This window comes from Malurus melanocephalus, unplaced genomic scaffold (assembly GCF_030028575.1).
Source record: "Malurus melanocephalus ecotype Western Australia unplaced genomic scaffold, MMel_1.1 scaffold_299, whole genome shotgun sequence".
Classification (NCBI taxonomy): Eukaryota; Metazoa; Chordata; class Aves; order Passeriformes; family Maluridae; genus Malurus; species Malurus melanocephalus.
Genome location: NW_026623531.1, coordinates 552733 through 572674, shown reverse-complemented (window position 1 = coordinate 572674; position 19942 = coordinate 552733). Strand labels below are relative to the sequence as shown.

Here is a 19942-nt window from a genome sequence, read left to right as displayed (position 1 = left end):
TAAATCTATCCAAAAGTAACCTATGATTAGTTTYTAAAAAATATATCCATATATTAATTAAAAAAATTTCATTAATTACTTCTCCCATAGGATGTAGGTTTGCATTTCTTTTCCCAGAATTATCTTTTTGAGCTGACTTGTCTTTGTTTAAAGCCTTTGCTACAGTCTGCATTTGCCATTCCTCCTTGGGCTGCCCTATGCTGCAGTGAGGATCTGTCCAGGCATTGCCRGGAGGGATGGCAAAGCCCAGGCACTGCTCCTCCAAGGAGGAGGAGGAGAAAAGCCAGCAGCTCACAAAACACAGCAGCTGGGCTGAACAAAGTCCTGCCAGAGCAGGAGCATTTGCTAAGACCCAGTATGAAATACGTTACTGACATTRAGAGCTATAGTAGGTATATATGCAAAAATTGCATATATGTGTATATACCTAGATATATGTAAYGCATATATCTATTTCCCCTGGTAAAACAATTTTAGCCCAGCTCTCTAGAGAAATGTAGATCTACACTCCAGTTTCTTGTAACTTTAAAAGCTGCTCGCAGGTTTAATAGCAACCAACGTAACTAACTTTCCTCATTGTGCAAGTGAAAAATGAGCATTTGTAAGASTGAAACCAGGAAAACCCAAGCAATATTGGCAAATTCTGTATATTTTTAAGCAAACAAAAGAACAATAAAAAATTAATATTATGTTCTTTTATTTTTGCAAGCCTAGACTAGTTTGAATTATTGATAGTATGCTGATCAACAAAGTACAGAAAACTCCCAAGAGTAATTAAATATTTGTAGTTAGAAATCCTGCTGTATTACCAGCCACCGTATTTTTGTCAAGAATCAATTAGCAATTCTCCGATATTACAATGGTTTAGAAAATGGTCAGTTAGCTAAGTTTGGTTTCATTTTTGGTTTAATTCTTTCTACCTTTGCCTTTGCATTATAATTTGAAAACTGCTCTTTTAAGACTGAAACAGTAATATGCTTATCAGAAAAAGAAGTTACTTCAGTTGAAGAACTGAGTTGGCCATGATTTATATTGAACAATCCACGTGACTACAACAAATAAGGTATATTAATGGTGCAACGAGGAATATTGCCATCGAAATTTCTACTAGAGGAAAAACCCACACCCATAAAAATCCAAAACACATTTTGCATACTTCCCAAATGCCCCACATTTTCAGTAATGGTGGAAAGTCATATGCTTTATGTAAAAAAATTTTCTAGTCAGTTTGATCCTCTCTGGTATTTGTAATGTAACATGAATAAAAATTGGTTAAATAAGTGAGAGGAATGCACTCATTTTTTCAGCATAATAAAGTTTCTTACTAAACAGTGAAAATTAAAGCTAGAACATATGCTTTTGGAATAGYTGAATGGATTAGGAAACATACACCATTTCTTGTTATAGACATTCACAAAACAATCACATACATACACTGGACATATAAACTTACTTGTAGACATTATATGTCCACTGGAAAATGATTTTAAATGTGACATTTGTGTTTCAAAGCTATTGAAACAGCTTTGAGAGTTTAAYAGAAAATGTAGCAAAAGGTTTTTAAAAAACTACATAGAAAATACAAGGAATTCAAATAAACAGTCAAAATCATGAAATAAGCAGCTTCTCTTGGAAAACAGATTGTGTAAAAGTGGTATTCATATATCACAATCTTTCAATAGTTATAAAATTCAGTGGTCCCACACAAAAACTTTATACTTTCTAGTAAAGCCTGAAGGTGGCCAATAAAAAGTCCTTGCATTATGTTAAGAGTGCTGCTGATATGAAGTCCAGTTTCAGATTGGTAAATTTTAGATAGTCACCACTGTGAACAGAAACATGGACTTCATTCTTTTAATAAATTTGGTACAAGCTCATARCATTCTCCCTAATCCTAGTTAATCATTTATGGGCCTTGTGAAAAATATGTTCCAATGACTCAACAAACTAAAAAAAAGAATAAAAACATTTTACAAAATATTCAATGAGCCAGATTACAGGTATATTTTGTATAGAGTTCTTTTTATTTTCATGCAAAAAAAAAATATATGCACACTTAGTAACACCCTTTTATTTTGATTTATTTACAGGTTTTAAATTCAATCCCTTTATTCTCAACTGATTTTATAACAAATGATTGAATATTTTTCAAGTACATTATTGTTCAAAATGCACAGACAATGTGCAGCAGCAAATGCAGCAAACCTCAAAAACAAGGTGCTACAACATTGCTTCTACATCAAGAGACAGACAAGTGTCTGGGATAGTGGTTTAATTTTAACACTTATACAGACATACATCTATACCTAGAGAGAGACAGACAGATCTAAGAAAGCAGCTACATCTGCAGAGGAAGGAAACAGCATGTTACAAGGACAATTCAGGGAGGTCAATTATACATAGAACATTTGACAAACAACATAGAGAACAAACTTTGGCATTAATTACCAGGGTACAAAACATAGCACATTCCAATCTGTCAATGGAGTGTAATATGGAACTATGCAGTCTGTAGCTGTTTGTTAATATTAATATCAACAAGTATTTGACACCATCAATGAAAATACTTACACAGCTATAATAAAACCATTTAAATGGAGAACAGACAAGTAAYGATGCAAAATTACACTGCCATTTTTGTATCTGTAATGATCAAATGCCTCAATACAAGATCTGTATGGTCACCCCACCTGAAAAATTGTGAACTAAGGAAGCTCRGAGTCTGAAAAACATAGCCTGACAGTGCTGAACTAATTGGCTTTTAGTTTTATACCCTGGTTAAGTATCCATTTCACATTGCCTGATTAACACATAACACTATGCTTGTATCAGCCGCTAAGACAAGAACTGAAAAGCATAAGAAATTCCCTGCATGCATTATGTGTGGTGTTAGCAAAAGAGTGAGATGTGCCCCAGTCCATCTGAGGCACAGCAAGTTGCATAACATCATTACCACTTTGCAGGGTCTGTCGTCCTCCAGCCAACACTCCACTAGGTAACATTCCCGTGGGAGTCAAACCCTTGAGTGTCAGCACACTTTCACTCTCCTCCCTGGTGGGAAAAAGAACAGTAACAAAAACTTAAATATCTGTGCTTGAAAACCTGAAGTAAAATAATGGCCGGGGAAAGGGAGAGCCTAGTTTTGCTGTGCTTTAGGCATGTCAACACTGAAGCTAAATTCAAATTCAAACAATTTAAAAGGGAAAATAATTCTATTCCATATCAGTCTTTCCTTTGCCTAGGAGTTATAAATGTTGGCTACTTCTGAATCAAATTCTGAACAGTTATTCATGGGCAGGCTCATTAGCTTTGAAATGAGCACTGAATGCCTCATGAGGTACTGAACATATCTTAGTACAATAAAAAAAAAAACAATTTTGTTTTAAATATCTCAACTTTGGGAAATATCTTAAAAAATTATTCGTATTTGAGAAATTTTGATCTGTGGAAAAATGATACGTTTTGGCTAAATATGATGATGAAATCTCTAGATTTAAAGAGGATGGGATATTTTTTGAATAGCTGAAAAAAAGCAAAGAAAAACTGGAAACAAAACCTCTCTACTCCTCTAAGTTCTGGTATGTCAGAAGTTTTAGGAGCCAGTCCTGACCTCTTCCACCTTCCACCTTTAATTTCAGTCTTTCCAACACTCTTAGTTAACAGCTGGACAAAGAACATGTAAACTAGAGATCACATTCTCTGATTTCTTGAAACATGTCTCAAAAATAATTTCAAAACTATTGTTTAACCAAGAATTCCAACAWCAACAGGGCGCACCAACAGCCAAACAAGATTCTGATGCACAATGACCTCCCTGAAAAATGCTTGGCATTCGTTATCCTGAAAGAGAGATGTTTATTGTACATATATAACAGGTTTAGCAATGCTGAAATCATGCAAGTACCTGAGAACAGAGAAGACTCTTGCCATCTTGCCAATTGCCCGAATTTTGTTTCTGATAATTTCTTTCCGTGCGGCCGCTGTACCTACTTTCAATAGAATAAGAAACAATCTCAAGCTCTTGAGTATTTAGAAGGTCATAATTTTAAAGTGCATCAAATCTAACACAACTGTTTAAGTTCAGTACTCTTCACAGGAGGTCAGTACCTAAACACTTAAGGGCACAATGTTATCAAATTAGAGCTTCACAATGCCCTCAAAAYCATCATCACCTCTTTGTCCACAGAACACACACGAGAAAGTTTMAATTGTTCACAGTGATTTCACAGAGCTAGTAAACATCTCAACTACCACCACWACAGTGTAGTAACTATCACAACTCATTTGCCTAAATTTTACACTTTAAATCCTTTGTACTGAYATATGTGTATATCAAGATGTGGGCAAGCAGCCCAATATAGAAGCCAAAGARATACTAAAGCAACAAAAAGTTAAGATTTTCTAATTGTTACACGGCTGTTCGCAAGAAAACAGTGGTTTCCTGATTTTTATGTCAGCCACCCAAAMCCGCCCAGAAAACAAAAAAAGAAAAAAATTGCAGTGGTACTTTTCTTACCACTTAAGTCTGYGTTCCACATGATCTTAAGTTTGCATCATTTGCAGAAATCACAAATACCAAAGATCTGGAGTAAATATTGCATAATCCACATGGTAGAGTGATATCACTTGTGACCGACCATAGTGAAGACAAAACTCTGAAAGGACGCTTGTGACTGGGAAGGAGACCCACCTTTGTCTGCCTTGACATGAAAACAGAMATACCTTTCTCCAACACTAAGTGCTGTTGGTTTGCTTCAATATATAAAAAMCATCCTTCCCTTCATATTACTTTCCCTTTGCCAACTCCTCAATCCCATTAAAACAGCAGAAACAAATGAGGAGGTATTAAAACCAAAATGCTTACTTCTCCTCAGCCTTTGGGAAGGAGAGCATTAATCACAACAAGGTAAGAGTAACTCAGTCATACTGGGAATTGAACCACAGGGGACTAAGAGTAAAGAAGCTCAGACATCTCTATCAGGTATTCCAGAACTTCCATGTACCAATGTTGTTCAGTCTTGGGAGAAAGGTACACGATAAGAAGTTGTCAGCTAAATTGCAAGAATGTAGAAGAGAGGACCACAGAAGTGAGCAGAGGAATGCCACATGTCCACCAATTCGCCTACTTGCATTCAAAAAGGGAGCTGTGGAAGAAGCAGTTTTCCATCCCTGCTCACTAGCATGGGGTTTCCGCCTGAGGGTACAGACACTCAGGCACAACAGCCCCACTTCTCAGACCGCAGCTGCAAGAACATAAGGCCTTCTGTGACMTAAGAACAGGGAGACTTCCCACCCTGAACACCAAACCAAAGAAAATACAGAAGATAAAGCATATAAGGGCAAACAACAACAAAACCACGAAAGACGGAAAAGKTGTCATGACAAAGATAAAGGGGCAAGAGACAACCTTTGTATGAACACAATGAAAGAATCTTAGGGTATGACAAGTACCTGCCAGTCATTGAAACAAAATGAAAAAGCCAGGAACTGCTGAGTAAAGTTTTTCTTAGACAAAGTTACAATTTTAATAGACATCAAACTAAAAAAGTGACAAAAAAGGCGACTCAAGAAAAACTTGGAAGAGTATGAAACATTCAGTTTTTACTGAAAATAATTATCTTGAAATTTTAACTTTTGAAGTTCAACAAGTTTTTACGTTCTCTCTTTGAACACTATTTAGTAGCTGCTTGAAAATCCAGAATGAGAAGGGGACTTTTTCAGCATTTTTGAAAAGGTCAAAGCTAAGGGGGCCATCAAATATTTTTCTATACATTCCTCAGTTTTCCTTCTGCCTACACCTACCTGTAGACCTCACTGATGCCAAGCTGTAACATGCCAGCTGGAAAGATTTCGGGAAGTGCCAGGTGCCTGTGCCTTAAAAGTAAGAAAGGTTGCTTTGGGGCAGTTTTGGTGTTTGGTTGGTTGGCTGGGGAGGGGGTGTTTGTTTGCTGGGTTTTTGGTTTTGTTTTTTTTTCCTAAGATGATCTCTCATTACCCTGGTCCTCCAGAGGCAGCACAGCCAAGGCAAACGGCCAAATGCATTACTCCAGACTGCAGCACTGCACTAATGTGGCCATTGAATCCTGGTTACTTAGAGAAGACAGTAAGATGCCATCTGCTTGCAGAAGATAGTCTTGATTACACCCTGAATTTTGGAGATATGACAAAGAACTTTCCCATTCCCAATGCCTGCACAAGAAACAAATTCTGAAATGCAGACATCGTGATGTCCCAAACAAACCTTTTGGAAATATTTCCATAATCTAATGCATTCCCAAGTATTAGAAATATTCTCTGGAACCAACAAATTTATACAGAGAGCAAAATGATTACTAGGCATGTGGTAGCCAGAAGAATTTCTCTGTTAACAACTATGTACCCTGGGACTTCTGAAGAACAGGTGACAGACCATGAATTTAAGTTAGTGAGTAGGCTTCTTTTTACAATTTGTATCCAGATATCTTCAAAATAGCACAGAGAATCAAAAAGTACTTTTTTTGACATCTCAGTTAAGAAGACTAAATGTACTACACAAACCAGGTTTTGGAACATTGTATAAACACATTCCATGCACAACCTTAAAAAAAACAGCTCATGAGGAAAGTATTAAAGAGCAAGACAGACAACTGAAAGCTCCCTACACATGCAGGACCAAAGATAAAATCTTAGAAGTAGGTAAAAGAATGAAATTCTACAAAAAAAGGAATGAAGAAAGGAGGAAAAAAATTCATGCACAGAAAGACAGATGTCTTGAAATATGACTTCTGACAACAAAATACACACGTCTTCATAAAATTCCCATTTAAATGGGTAATAATCATAAAATACTACATAATATCTCTCAATAAAAAGTTATTTTCTCATTAATACTTTATACTGCCAGGTTCTGTGAAGTCATATTTCAAAACATTCCTACTCTGTCTGGTCTGTACCTTTTTTATTGCCATATATGAGTCGCTCTTCAGATGGAGAGTCCAGAAAAAAAGGAAGTGAACGATGAAGAAAAGGGTGAGTGAGACAAAAAAAAAGATATTTAACTTGGCAGTGGTAATAAAGAAAGAATGGAGAAGAAATGTGAAAAAAATAAATGGAAAATTGCAACACTTAAAAAYGCATTCATCAAACAAGAAGTGGGATTGTTGAGTATATTTTAAAATTTGATGATAAACAAGTAAAAGCTTGAAAGTCAACAGTTAAAAATAAAATTCAACCACATAGAAAGATAAAGCATAGACAGTACTTAGGTGGCATAAGAGATGAATCAAGCAAAGAAATTGTTAAAGGAGACAGAAGAATAAAATAATTCAAATTAGGAAACTACAGACATGGCATATGCAATCAACTGATGACTGCAACTAATCTGGCAAACATAAATCCTAACGCCTCAGAATACCACCTAAATCTGCCTGATGAAATTGCTTTATGTTCARTTTAGTCGGATCACTTGAATAAAAACCAGGAATTGATAGTTTGAAAGATCACTTTTGAGACTTCTTCCATGTTTTCACATTTCTGACAACCATCTAAACGGCAGCAAAGTTGAAGTGGCTGAGAATCAGTGCACTCCAAAGTAAAACACACAGCTGCTTAGCACAACACTATTCCACTATGGAATTTGAAGACAGTAGTTATCAAATGTTAAGAAAGGGGTCATGTCTGTAATGTCTTTATAAATTATCCTTTTGTGTTCTGCAAAGGCTGCAGAAAGTTTCCTTCCTTCTCCCCCATCAACAACAATTCACCAGATCAGTTCTGTTATTGGGTAAAATTAGGCAAGTCTGAAAAGAGTTTAGGTGTGACATTGAGCAYTTCTGTAAAAAGCCCAACACAACAAAATATGATATGCTAAGACTCCATGTTAATGCTGCTTCCTAATCCTCATGCTACAAACATCTCTTCACAATCTACTGTATCATAGTTTAAGAGACAGAAAGATGTTAGAATTCATTACATGAATACACAATACAACATACATATGCAAGCTGTCCTTTACATTCAAACAGACTAAACTTGCATTTCAGATTTTATGGTACTTTGCCATAAAAATTACTGTATCTGACTTTCCCCTACATCAACTCATATTAAAGAGCAATCACTAAGAAATCTAATATCTTGTAATACATTTATTCTAAATATTAGCAAAGGAAGTCAGTATGTTTCAAATTTTAAGTGCCAAGACATTTGGAGAATTTCTCACTAAAAAGTTGTTTTAAACAGAAATCACATACAAAAGTTTGCAGTTACCATTACTGTTTCTTCATTACTAACACAAATACAATTCCCTTCTCTGCCCTGCCAAAAGCATTGTTTTCCACAGAAATATCTGAATGCAATTTCCTTCAAATGCCAGGCAATATTACGCCAGTCTAAGTTAACTATTGTTCACGAGTTATTACCATTAAGAAGACTTATGTATCTTAAAGTAATCCCTACCGTCAAATTGATCTTCTCCCTCTGTCATCAGCTCATCATCAGAGCAAATGCTCAAAACATTCACCAACATTTCTGTTACTGTATAGAAAAAAATAAACCTTAATTCATTCTGTGTAGAATTTGAAGTATTTCCATGCACACAAGACACAGCTAGTCACCAGCAACTCTAGGAAATGAACTCACACCATAGCCATTGCTCAGTAACATGGTTTCAAAGTGTTTTTCTTGATCTGTGGCATCACAGAATTTAAAAAGCTCAGAAAAATAAGCAGCTAAAAATTAAACAATCAATCAGTTATTTTAGATAAAAAGACTTTTCTTGTAAAGAGTTGTTTTACATTAAGTATTTGAACGAGTTTTTATGCAAACTTTACTTAAATATGAAAAATTTTGATTTCTTATAATCAGGCTTAAACTGAAAAGCTATTCTGACACCTACAGGCAAGTAGCAGAAGCACTCAAGCAGAAAAATATTAGAATATAAATATGGGAGTTTGTCTTTTCAAACTCTCCTTAMATATATCAACACAGTAGATACAAGCTTTCTGAGACAAGTTTGTGTATTTTTTTTCTCCATGAATATGCTTATTCTACCACTCAATCTTTCCTATATGTATCAGACTCATTTTTAAAATRTTCAAACTTTGCTCTACACAGAGTATTCAGAAACCTATAAAAAARCCAGTTGGTTAAAAACCCTGTAAATTATTGCCATTTATTCATGACTAATTCATACAACCCCTGTGTTATCTGCTATGGTTGTATTCTTCATTCTTGGGGAAGTTACCCTCTACTCTAAAAAAAACCAAACAACCAAATTATTATGATTTTGATCTGATCAGTGCAGACCAGACAATACTGACATTGAATCCTTCAGCAGAGTGGAAACRTGCATTTCTACAATGGCAAGTCTATCTACAAGGGCCATGACTCCAGCACAGGGCAGGGCACTATCAAATAAGCTACTGGATGTCATTACCAGCAAGACAACAAAAGCAAAATACAAGAATCAACCCTTTACTGTTGAAAATATTATCTACTGCATCATCAGGTAAGACATATATAAACAAAACCTCCTTTCAAAGGTCAGATCCTTTCATTTAAATATAAAAAAATTGTTGAGGGGTTAACCACAATAAGAAGTATCCAACTATTTGCATTTAACTACTTACTAAAGACAACATAAGCAAATCTAAAATCCTAGGGGTTTATGTCTGTAAATATAAACGGCAAGAAATTTACATTTAATTTAMATTTATTTAAATTTATTTTATTTGAATTWAATTTAAACTACATTGAAAAGAAATTTTCAAATAAATTTAAAAAGGTCTCCAGATCTCCCTTTATGAAAAGAGCAGTCTCTGTCATGGAAGGATTTTAAACAGACCCAAATAGCCTCTAACCTCGTTGCTTGTCAACTGAGGACTACTTGGGGCCCCAGTGTCCTAGATTCAGAGTTATCATCTCTAGAGGGAAAAGAAAAAAAAAAGAAAAAAAGGCAAAAGGAAAAAAAAAGGAGAATCTGTGCTAAATTCTCTTTTTGTAACTGAAAAATTGYAACTGAAAAAGTTATCTTTAATGAAGGTCAATCTGTTTTATCTGTATAGCAAAGTTAACATTTTACATGAACATCGCAATATAAATTTATACCTATAACTATACAGGATTAATAATGTGTATAACTTAGCATTTTGTAGAATATGAACAATTTAAATATTAACTTCAAATGGCAGCTCAAAGATACAATTTAACAATGCAGGTGTACACCCTCAATGGGAATTATAATTTCTGTTGACATCTTAGCTATATTAGTTCTTACTACCTTGACTTAAACAAGTGAAGAAAACAACACAAAAATAATGCAATTCACCTCTCACTGGTAAATATAATTAAAAAAATAAGAATCTTCCCAAACATCAGTCTGGGAGAAATAAGAAAGATATTAGTTGATGCATAATGTATACTAACCTTTTTCTCCAACAAATGGCAAAGACCATGTGAAAACATCCATAAAATTTGGTAGCCAGTAAGGATGAGGAGAACAGTTGAACTGACGAATATTCATCACATTGTTTTCATATTTTAATACAGCAGCTAAAATGAAATTCAGACATTTTGAAAAGAATGTTTTAAACCTATGAGTATCATAAACGTGAAGTCACAGGCTTGGTTTAGGTTCTATTTATACTATAGACTAAATAATCCCAGAGGTATTCCATTCTCTTTCTTTCACAGTATTTACAGACAAGACAACTAATTGTGAACTTTGGATTTTTACTGTGTATGTTACACTTTAAGGTTTTGTTACATGCCAATATAAATTGTACTGTACTATTTTAGGTCTACAACGAACAAAGATTTCAAAAATKCCTGAAAAGGAATAATTTCAAAAAATCCTGTAAAGAAATAACAAAACTTTGACTCAGAACTGCAATATATTCAGTGTATGCAAATGAAGGTTTTGTTCTCCGTATGTGTCTTCCCATGCTATAAGCCTGAAATAAAACCATGGATGCCTTGAAGATGAGGGAAAAGAGGAAGCATAAAGAAAAAAGAAAGAAAAACAGAAGCATTCTAAAGTTAAACAAGCAGTTGACTACATTTTTCCACACTTGCATTAGACTGGGAATAGCTCATGTGAAAAAGGGTTCTATGAACACAGTATCCATAGAGATAGTGAAAAAATGTAAAAAGCCAGTTGAAGATATTTTTAATTCCCCTTTACTTTGCAATCAGAGCAAGTAGCAACAGCTCATCTTTTCCTGTATACATTTATTCACCCTACAGAAGTGGTATGGGCTGGGGGTGGTTCTTTGAAAGTGGGTGGAAGAAAATGCACATTTAATAGAAGAAAGGTGTTGATTTCAAAGGAACATTTGGAGATCATTCATTCAYCATTGACTTGAAATGCCTTACTTTAATATCATACTTGAATTTCAGCAGGATTTGTTTTTCATTTCTGTTGTTGRAGTTTATTCTCATCTAGGAATAATACTAATTCACAGCTAAGCTCTTCTCTGTAATTCTGACTTATAAATCTTTATCCAGACTATTAAATTTGCTCCTCCTGCTCAACTCTGTCTTAGCAGAGGATGGATAAAAATGGATTCCTTGTTTTGTATCTCCTTAAAAATATTTCCAATGGTGATCTTGATTTCCCATATATGGCCATTGTGGGAATTATCATCACAATTAAGACTCTCAGATGCCACAACAGACAATGCAAGCCACCTTCCTTGCCCACTAAAGACAACCAGAGGAGTGAAAGATCATAGCACAGGGAAACCTTGCCTGACTGRCTATCACCAGCTGATATGTTCCTAAGTACTAAACAGCAACAACTTTCCCAAAGGAAACCTCTGCCCACACTTAYGCTTCAAGGTACWCCTCTTACAGGAGATTGYCATTTATATATCTTCTTTATAACTTTCATTAATGGATTTTTTTTTTWRKTTYYTKRMYKGKMAAAARSYKRWKGKWWTMRRWTYYYYTAATTAGACAATTTCATTTTATTATTACATACAAGTACTAATAACAAGTTCTTACCTTTATTATTGTAGACATCCAGGTAATTAGGTGCTGAAAAAATTGTTATTAATGATGGGAACCCTGTAGTTTGACTTTTCCTGTACATTCTATAACTGCAAAACCAAACAAATTATATTACAACTTACAGCAAATAAGCAATTGATTTTTATTTTACACTGTGAATACTTTATTGAAAGACACAAAGTACTTACCCTGCATCTTGTGCTTCATGGGCTCTAATGATTGACAACAAATTATTATTTTGCAAAAATTCACAAACTGCTGGATAGCTGTGAAATGAAAACAATTATGAGTAAAAGATATTCTCTTTAAAAATGCAGGAAGGATCAATACTAAAACATCCAACTAGATCATAGCATATACTCTCACCTATAAAAGTATGAGCATCCTCTGACTGTATTATGACTGAAATGCTCTGGTGAACTTTCATTTCCAAAATCTTCTGAAGGATCTGACCACAGTAAGTCACACATTGGTCCAAATGCTGGAGGCTCTTTGAATCTATCTAACTGTTTAGAAAGAAAAAGCAACAGCACAAAGACTCTTTAAATATTAAATYAGTACATTTTACACACTTCTTAACCTACATATCCATCAATACTAAGCTTTTTTAGGAAAAAACCCAACCATATTAAAGAGAAGTAGTTTCTGCATAGTTTTTCCTCTCCTCCTCATGAAATAAGGCAGAGGCATGCCCAAAGAACCAAACCTGTTAAGAGCAATAAGATTTATTAGCTGTAAAATGATGGGAGATAACTTCCAGACTGATGGATATGTGCAGTACAGGGTCAAGATACAGACAAGGAACAAAATGGTCCTTTTTCATGCACATGCCACATCTACCAATCTGAAGACATTACTTTGAATTAGCGAAGAGAAACAGTACTGAAAACAGGAATTATAAAAGAAAAGCATGAGTGATTAGCACCAACTAAAAGAGACTAAATATACAGAAAACCCCTAAAAATCCAAACAAACAAAAGAAAAACCGCCCTGAAACACCCATCTCCGTAACAGATCATTTCATAATGCAATGAAGATGTGACTGGCACAGCTGTCTTAGATGTAAGGGACCATAAGCACTTTGGGAGATGTCTGTTGTCTGCTTCTTTACTGATTTTCACTGGAAACACCTGTTTTACCAGCCTGCAGCTCTCCTAGTAACCACAGTCAAAAGGGGCAGAAGTAAGGAGGACAGCGCATTTGTTAACGTAAAAGAAAAATACCCTGCTTAAGTAAGTTACAGGAAATCAATCTCAGAGGTCCCACAAATGGAAGCAAATATCCCAGATTCAATGTAAAGTTTATTTGGTCTTTATGTAGCTGGAGTTTGTTCACAAGATGATTTTATCCAAGAAATGTAGGAACAGTTCTTTGATGGACAGTGCACTTCCATACTTCTCACTTCACTTCCCATACCAAAGAAGATGACTTTGATGGTACTAGAGAACACTTAACTCTTCATGACAGGCTCGAAGGGAGGTTTGGTGAGCACCTGGTGAATTTGATTCTAACGGTCCATAGGAATCCATTCAAATATGGAACCAGCAGTAGTGCCAAGCTCTCTCATGCCCTGGAAAATCAGAGCTCCCGAGGCTGCCACCTGTAACATAAGTGGAGAGGTCCAGATCTTTACAAATTCCTGCCAGATAATGGTAAGGCAGGTATTAACGGAAGTTGTTGTTGGAATTTATTCAATATTAAAAATCCTGTGGTTTAGCATTTCCCACACTGGATGATAAACCTGGTATGGAGTATTTCTTCCAGATTGAAGAAGTCAGTCCATCAACTTCTGCAAGTACCTGAATTTCTGTAGATTAAACCATCAAGTTTCTAAACCTCCAGCAATAAATTTGGGTCCAGGAGCTAACAGAGGCATTCACACAAGGAAGTTTCAACTGTTTGCTGATTGATGTTTCCTGAAATATAGAAGGCTGAAAGTCTAGAAAACATTTTTAAGAATTTTTCTTTAGTCTTCCAGGATTTTCCTTATGACTATGGCCAAATGGATAGAGACATTATAAATAAAGTTTTGGCTGCCTGCAATTAACCCACCTTTCTCCTAAACTGATTTCTTATAGCATTGAAACAATAATGCAGCCATTTCCTGAAGTAAGCTGCTTGCAAAAAATAAATATACTTACATACACACCAAATCAGTTTCTCCTTCACTAGAAAGTCTAACTGGCATGGTTCTCAAGACATCTCAAAATGTAAGGAAATGTCACTGCAAGCTACTCAACCCAGACTGCATATATCAAATCAGAATAATCAGCTTAAGGCCTTCGCTATACTGGCACAGCAAGAAAGTTAAAGGACATGAGTCAATTCAAAACACTTGTTACTGATTAACTATTCCTGAATGTGCTTTGACTACAGCAAAACAGAATCTCAAWACAAACTGGCTTAACATTTTTCTAAATATAATTAAGGTAACCAARAAAGACAATTTTGTTCAAGAATAAGAATCACTACACCTGGTGTTGGAACTAGTAATAGTATACTGGTAGCATATTTTTTAATATACTAAATATAAATAAATATTTATAAATTATAATATTTCCTAAATATTTAAATCTGAATTATTTTCTAGGTACTCTGCAATCAGGACAACTAAACTGAAGTGCATTATACCTTCACATGAATGTTCCAATTCAGAAGTACCAAAACCTGAGCAGCAGATTAAGGTACAGCAAATTAAAACCATTTTATTTTTGAGGCAAAAGACCTTCACAGAAGTTTCACACAAGACACCAGTTTTAATTAATCTGCCCTAATTTTCCTGAGAATTATCACCTAATAAAGCCTAAAGAACAACGTGAAGGCYATTGAAGAGTGGCAGTGATCTTACATATTACTGAACAAAAGGAAATTTCAGCAGGCCACAGAAAGAAAGCACGGCATTACAAAGACAGATTCCCATTAGTGCCACCACRTATTTCAAGGCAATTTGCTGACCAAGTCTTAGTATCACCAGAGCTAAACAAAAAAATGACCATCTGTTGTAAATGAGGAAGAAAATTATATGTCTCTCTTTTTTAGTCACCATAATCTTACCTTCTTTGTCAAACGCTAGTCTTAAGAATCACAATTCCTGACATTTTGTTTCAGAAGAAGTCTTGGTATTGTAAACTAAATCAACTAAACAGCATCTCTAAGTTGATGGACATGTGTCTGAAAGAGACACTCTTTACCAAGACAATCAGAACATTTGTGGAACTGATGTTCAGAGAATGAAAATCAGAGCACGGCAAGTTGCACAAGCTTCCATTTTGCTAGAACTAAGAAGCACCTACAAAAACCTTTCTGGTTATGATTCTCTGTTGTGGCTAGAATGATAGCTGTCCTCTTCTGGAAGTAAATTTATGACAGGAAAAATAATAATTTAAATTCTGTAGTTTAATTACCTTCCTGCATGTTAATACTGATGAAAGACTTCATGCAGAATGAAGTTGCACCCTGCACAGAATTTTTCTTTTTTTCTTAGGTGACTCCTGAACTATTTATAGAGCTGTGATTTCCCTTTTATGCCAGATGATGACAAGCTTTCAGCAAAGACCTCTCCTTAATAAGAACAGCAAACAAATCAGAAGGCTTGGAATATTATATAATTGTATTGATTGTTTAGAGAGGTAACTTCACCCACCACACTTGTACTCCAATTATATGATTTTTTCCTAGATATAAGATGAGCATTTCACCCATTTAATTTAAATACATTTAAAACATCAGTGCATGCCAAGCTCTAATGCAACTATTGAAGCTACTGCAAATCCGTGAACAGTGCCTTTTTCAAGTTATCAGACGATTCTTTAAAAGCAAAAAAGGAGCAAGGAGCAGTTCTAATAACATGGTCTTACATTTATAAATGTGTTTTTCATCAGAACAAAATGCAATGCAGATTTTTATATATGCATATAAACATTTCACCCTAATGTAGCCTTGAACTTYACACAAGCACATCTGCAAGTACAGGCCAAGACAACAGAATTACCTTTTAATTAAATTTACTTGACACACTGAAACCTGATTAGCTGCAAGACTGAGGCTAACAGAAAAATKAATCACAATCCTGCTATGACAGTGGCTTTCCAAAGTGTTTTTTCAGAACATGTTTTCTGTACATTACTTTCTAAAAAGCTTTGACCATGCTTCTTTTCATCTATATGGTGAGAAGTGTTAAGGCATTATCAGAATGGCATTGTTTAGCCTCTTTGCTTCCTTCCTTCTCTTTCTCTGCACAATGCATATGGATTTCTGTACATAGTAGTATTTGCTCTGACAATGCAATGTGCCTCAGAACATTTTCCCACTTGCACCACTGATCTTGTAAATACACTTCCTCTCTGGTTCTACCATTTTTCGCTCCTCTCACATCACTCTGCTTGGCAGTGTAACATCTGTAGGTGAAATAAACTGACATTTGAGGTTCTGAAATGGTCCAGTCAGTACAAAAAAAAAACTAATGAAGAAATATGGTGAATTCAGAAATGAGATTTATCTGGACAGACTATAAATTTGASGGAACGGGGAGGTAAAAAAGAAAAATGATGCACAAATAAAGGAGAAAATGCTAAGAAAATGAAAAATGTAATTAATGAATATAAAAAGACAAAATAGGTGGTCAATATTAATATACTATAAAAGCAGTTTAGAAACATGTTCTTACTTTCTCTCGACATTTAGATTTTTTTACAAATAGACCCCCCCAAAGACCTTCTTCATTATGTGGATAAACCACGTTTTTCGTCCACCCTTACCTAAAAACCCAAAGCTTTCTTACAACCACCTATTTATCTTTTMAACTGAAATCAACTGTATTTTAGCTGTTCCTAATCCTAACAAGAATGGTTTTGATTTCCAAATGCAGCAGTCAAGATGTCAGCTAGATTAASTTAAGTCAAAATGAACTATGCAAAAAGGAAAGCAAAAGATTTTGAAAATTCCCATCCGATACAATCTCTACCTGACAACAGTCATCCATGCAAATAGAAACCTCACGTCATCACAATCTTCTTCCCTCTAAATTGCCCATCACTGTTTAGCGTTTCCATTGTTTAATCTTAAAAAACCTTACCACAGTGAGTACTCCTCAACTGTTACTCAAACGCCGACCAAATTTGCCATTTGAAATGGCAATTTGAATTTCTATTAAATACTGCAACATCTCACTCTGTCAAAACTAAAATCCACATGTTTAAGATGGTAAAAAAATTCAAAGAAAGTTGAGAATAACTGAAATATGATGTCAGATATAGTAAACAATTTTAAGACTACAATTATTTCTACAATTTTCTCCTGGAAGCCATGAGAACACTAGCTCTTATCTAGAAAGAAATACAACATACTATTTTGATTGGATATGAAACTCTTTACATGTACTATCTGTCTCAGGAAACTATGTGGAGATTTTGAGGGTTCTTTTTTGTGCATGTTTTGTAACAGTCCCTGCTGTCCCAATGAAGCCTACTAATGCAAAATGCACTAGCTAATCCATGAGTTTTTAATCATGATACTGCTTACCCTACATTTCAGTTCCTGATTTACACTTCAACAACAGACAAGAACAGAAAACAATATAGAGACAACTTCATAAAGATGACTTAGTATAGCATCATATAAATATCTCTCTTTGCATTTAATTTCAAACACACAAAATACTCACTCTCCTAATGTCATCTAGTGTATTAATTTCTGGTGAAAGTCCACCATGAACACAGAGAAACTGTTGATTTAAGAGAGCAGCAAGAGGGAGACAATCAAAAGCTTCCATACAAGCATCATAGACTCTTTCAGAGTACTTTATTTTACCTGCAGGAAAGAAAATAGAAATAATTAAAAAAACCATAATAGATGGATGAAGTAATCCAATGTATCACAGTTGTAAGAACATATATCAAAGTGAATGCTTAAAAAACCCCAAAACAATGAGTATTTTGGGGTTTAAATGAGCACTTCCAAGACAAATGAGCAAATCTAAGACATGTTTTCTCTCAGAACTATAAACTGTTCTCACTTCTTCTGTTATCTCAGGTGTGGAGAAACTATTTTTGTTTAAAAAAATAATCACGGCACTATTTAATACTTTAATACAATTATACAGCATACTTCAGTGCAAAATACTACTCAGAAACTTGTGAATTCTCATTTACAGTAAAAAGCTAAGAACTGATTATAGTTTATATCATTTTTACCTACATCAAAGAGGATTTTACCAGAACAAAGGATCCATTTATCACTGGTTCAATACTTACACAAGCCTTGAAATGGAGAGGAAGCTTATATCACCAAAGAGTTATCTTACTAGTGCCGCTGAAATCAATTCTCCAAATGAAAAAATTACCCCACAACAGGGAKTTTTTGCTAGCTTCAGTGCTCAGTAAGTTACTCTGCATTCCTGACTATAGCCAAGACAGCACAATTATCTTCCTCGCCAGGATTTTAAAATCAAGACGGTTATATCAAAATGTACACAATGTATATTTACAGYCAGCTGTCTTCTTGCAGTCCAAGGCCACACTGAACTGCTACAAATTCTACAGAAATCAATGGGGCCTCTAGATGCTTGCAAGACCTTAATTAAACCAAGAGACAAACAYGTCTCAAGCACAATGACAGATCAGCAGGTTGGAAATAAGTTAATTTTACATTTTTAGACAGTACTTACATTCTTGCTTAAAGGTAAAATACTCTGTTAGGTGTCTGCATTCATGGTTGCCTCTCAAAAGAAACAATGTGCTTGGGTAAAGAATTTTCAGGACCCATAAGTACAGCACACACTGTTGAAAAAACAGGATATCCAGTAAAATACACTAGTTTATAAGAACTTTAAAAAAATTATTGAGAAACACCGAATAAGTACGTTAACAGYTTCAAAAAGCACGTAATGCTTAATTTTCCATTTTAAAACACAGCACTACTTCTCCAAGTCCAGTTCTGCACATGAGTTACACAAAATTCTTATTACTTTTCCTAATAACAGCCACACAGAATGCTGAAAAAGTATTTATATTTACCGAATGCTCAGTAATAAATTCAGCAGAATTAAGCTGTAAAACACTTTCATACCTGGACAAATACTGTATGTGTTTGTGCCTAAAATCTGATTTTATATGTGATTCTAAACACCAGCATAAGAAGAAAAGCAGACATTTATTAAGAGAGACTGAAGAAAAAAAAAAAAAACAACCTGAAAAAATAATTTCCCTTAAGATTAGCTACATCATTTGGAGACCACTTTAAACTAAGAATGGACAGAGTAAATCATCCTTTCCCCAAACACTGGGTAAGCGGTTTTTTTCAGTGTCCAGGGAGCAAAATCAAAGAATTACAGTAATTTTCCATCTATCATTATTACTGCAACATCAGCAGCAAACCCTCAAAAAGACACAGCTAAGAAAATGCACAATTATTTCAGTTTAGAGTCTGTTACCACCCAGCAGTCCTGAATGCCCCATATGTATTTAATAAATTTCTAATCTAATTCCTGTATTTTTAACTGAGCACAGAAATCTCAAAACTCCACAAGTTTTGGACTTCACCTACAAGTTGTAATTATTGTTGTTCTTAATCAACCCTGAAGCTACCACTCTTCAAAGTTATTTTGCATACAATAGCAGAGTACATGAAGGAAGAAAGAAAACAAATGGACTCCTTAAAAAAAACACTGCAAACATTGAGAAACACATCAAAGACTTATATTGCAAAGTGTAGCTAATTAGTGAATTCTTATCTTCTTAGTAAAAATATGCAAAACAAATAATTGTCCAGAAGTTAGTTTCTAAGTGTAATGGTTGAAAAGCTTTCATACCATGTTTTGATTTATTAACATACAGTTGCTATGTAAATGACTTTTTCAAGGACAATTACATTATTTGTCAACATCAAGAACTGTCCAAGAAGATCAAATTAGTAAAGAGGGAATGTCTATTGAAATTCATCCTTAAAGATGACTTGAGGC

General features: G+C 34.7%; 1 protein-coding gene across 9 annotated transcripts in view; it reads right to left on the bottom strand.

Annotated features, from left to right (window-relative positions):
* The window catches only part of PPP3CB (protein phosphatase 3 catalytic subunit beta), a 46443-nt gene that overhangs the window by 12574 nt on the left and 13927 nt on the right, over positions 1-19942 (bottom strand). For 5 of the 9 annotated variants that reach the window (XR_008966062.1, XR_008966063.1, XM_057377037.1 and 2 more), the window contains exons 4-12: positions 18650-18761; positions 17648-17793; positions 12352-12491; positions 12174-12251; positions 11980-12074; positions 10402-10527; positions 8434-8511; positions 3905-3989; positions 2954-3051 (exon numbers count right to left, since the gene is read on the bottom strand). Coding sequence is in view for 7 of the 9 variants with exons in the window: in XM_057377037.1 (XP_057233020.1) it covers positions 2954-3051; positions 3905-3989; positions 8434-8511; positions 10402-10527; positions 11980-12074; positions 12174-12251; positions 12352-12491; positions 17648-17793; positions 18650-18761 (958 nt within the window). In the remaining 2 variants the exon portion in view is untranslated. The remainder of the gene's footprint in view (positions 1-2953; positions 3052-3904; positions 3990-8433; positions 8512-10401; positions 10528-11979; positions 12075-12173; positions 12252-12351; positions 12492-17647; positions 17794-18649; positions 18762-19942) is intronic. The other 4 variants (XM_057377038.1, XM_057377040.1, XM_057377042.1 and 1 more) reach the window with 3 other exon arrangements.